Consider the following 2469-nt stretch of genomic DNA (forward strand, 5'->3'; position numbering starts at 1 on the left):
TCTTCTTCTTCTTCTTCAGGGTGATGAGAGAGATCTAGGGAGTGAGAGGGGAAATAGCCATGCAAATACACCTCCTGTGGTGTCTGTACACCTGAATATGAGCTGGATCACTCACACAACTCTACTCCAAAAACACAAAAAAGTCGCTTCCTCGTCTTCTGCACGTCCTTCTTCTTCTTCCTCCTCTTCTTCTTCTTCTCATCCATCTTCTTCTTCTTCTTTTTCATGATCGATGTGTGTGACGCAAAAAGACCGTCTGAAAGATCGCCATAGCTATCATACGCTCAGGAACGATGAAAGATATATATATATATATATGTATGTGCGTGTGGGTACATATACAAGCATATATATATATACACGGTCATCGACAGAGAGAGAGGATTTTCCAAGACTGGTGATGGGAAGATAGATGGATGGATTGAAGATAGATAGATAGATAAAGAATAAAGATAAGTAGATAGATAGATAGATAAAGAATAAAGATAAGTAGATAGATAGATAGATTCAGGATATAGGAAGTAAAAGGAGATAGGGAGAGAGGAGAATGTATCTTGTGAAGTGAATGAGGAATAAGTGCATGATACCTCTCTATTTCTTCTTATCCATGTATGTACAGAGAAGAAGAGTGATCTGAGAGTTGAAGTAAGTAAAAGGGGTAGACTTATATCCTTATGCAGATATCTTCTTTAGTATTATTTGGAGTGTACAGACACCGGAACAGATACTTCTTGATCTTTTCTCAATGAAGTCTTTTTCTTCTTTATATTTACATGAAGACCTATCTACCTAGCTATCTATCGAGAAGGAATGTAGTCAACTAAGAGACTATCTATGCATGTCCGTCTCATCCTTCACGTCATTTTCTTTGTCACGTCTTCTTCTTCGCCTCTTTGGATTCTTCTACTCCGATTCGAGCTATCTGTAACGAGGAGTCTCTCGTCATCTGTCTCTAAAACGAGAAGGAGAGAGAAAAGAAATAGAGAATGAGAGAAAAGAAGGTTGGAGATGAAGGAAGAGGACGAGTAACCATAGTAGGCCTAGTTGCAGCTGTGGCTGGCTTTATCAGTTCCTTCTCTATTCTGTCTCTTATCAAGTAAAGATCTTTCAAGGTCTAATGCGTCTATGGAGAAGATGAAGAGAAGAACGAAAGAAAAAATTCTTCTCTCTCACTAAGCGGCTGGTGACGTTTTGGTCGTCCTTGTTGTCCCGTCCAGTCAGAAAGAGAGAGAGAAAGAGATTTCTTTCTTTCTTTCTTTTTCATTATTTCTTCGGTTCGTCGTTTGAAGATAGTCTCATGGTATGAGAATGAAGATGATAAGAGGAGCTCTCTCTCTCTCGCTCCCTCCGTCGACTTTTCCGGTGTACATACAGAGCTGTAACGGACAACTTATTCTTTTCTAGTATAATAAGAAGAATTCTTTGTATTGTCTTTCTCTCTTGTGGAAAGAGACTAAATAGCAGGAAAGGATGGATGAGAGAGAAAGACGATCAATTCGAGTAAGATAAATAAAAGGGAGAACAAGAAAAAGAAAGAAAGAGAAAAAGTCTCGAGGAAAGAGACGTGCATGCTGTTTGTTTTCTCTACAGACTTCGCTTTGTTTCATAACTCGCTAGCTGTACGTACACCTGAACCGAACTCAGCTTGTCCTTGAGTTGAAGACTAACGAAGAAATAGATGCGATGAAGAGAAGGATTTCAAAAGCGAGCACACATCTACATCTATCTGTATCTCAAACTCGAGAGATTCTACCGAAACTTTGAGTTTTTTTCTCTCTTTTTCCATCTCTTTCAATTGTATCTATCCCATGAGGCATGCACCCCCACCCCACCCAGCTAATAGATAGAACTCTCACTCTCACTTATCACTCCTAATACTATTACTACTCCTACTACTACTACTCCTACTTCTACTACTACTACTACTTCTACTACTTCTAGTCAATGTTACGAGAGGCTTGTTGCTGTTGTGTCTTTTGTTTGACTTCCCTTGAAGAAACAGGAAGAAAATCGAGAGAGGAGGAGAGTGATAAAGAGAGACATCGATGGAGATGACACGACTCTCGAAGAAATTCTGTATTCATTCTCCTTCTTGGCTCCTTTCTCTGGTCTTAGTCTATCTCTATCTGTCTCCTAATCTTAGGGGAAGGTCGGGTTCTCTCAAACCCCATCGAGAGGAAAAAGTGGAGAGAGAATTGAGAGGAGCGTCCCTAGGCATACGAGGAGGAGGAAGAAGAAGAATAAAACTTGAATGCGGCGTGTGTAGAGAGAGAGAAGTCGGGGGTGAGAGGTAGCAAAGAAATCCATATTACAAGGCAATGTATAAAGCAAAGAATAAGAAGAGGAAGAGAAAAAAAACCCAAAGGTACACCTAAATCCCATAAGGATGAAAATAGTCACTATAATGGCCCTAGTAGTACTAGTAGTAGTGATGACAGGGGGATCCTCCTCCTTCTTCTCCTTCTCCTC

At 40.1% G+C, this 2469-nt stretch overlaps 2 protein-coding genes across 2 annotated transcripts; both read left to right on the forward strand.

Annotated features, from left to right (window-relative positions):
- The first annotated feature begins 500 nt into the window (after positions 1-500).
- On the forward strand, positions 501-1365 carry CSUI_004420 (uncharacterized protein). Its single transcript, XM_068064611.1, has one exon. The coding sequence runs from the start codon at positions 835-837 to the stop codon at positions 988-990; it is 156 nt and encodes a 51-aa protein (XP_067923412.1). The 5' UTR covers positions 501-834; the 3' UTR covers positions 991-1365.
- Positions 1366-2197: 832 nt separating this feature from the next.
- CSUI_004421 (uncharacterized protein) lies at positions 2198-2469 on the forward strand (the record flags this gene model as incomplete). Its single annotated transcript, XM_068064612.1, has 1 exon — positions 2198-2469. A coding segment is annotated over one exon (96 nt), but the record flags the coding sequence as incomplete, so codon positions are not given.

The sequence above is a fragment of the Cystoisospora suis genome, assembly GCF_002600585.1.
Source record: "Cystoisospora suis strain Wien I chromosome Unknown contig_2068, whole genome shotgun sequence".
Taxonomy (NCBI): domain Eukaryota; phylum Apicomplexa; class Conoidasida; order Eucoccidiorida; family Sarcocystidae; genus Cystoisospora; species Cystoisospora suis.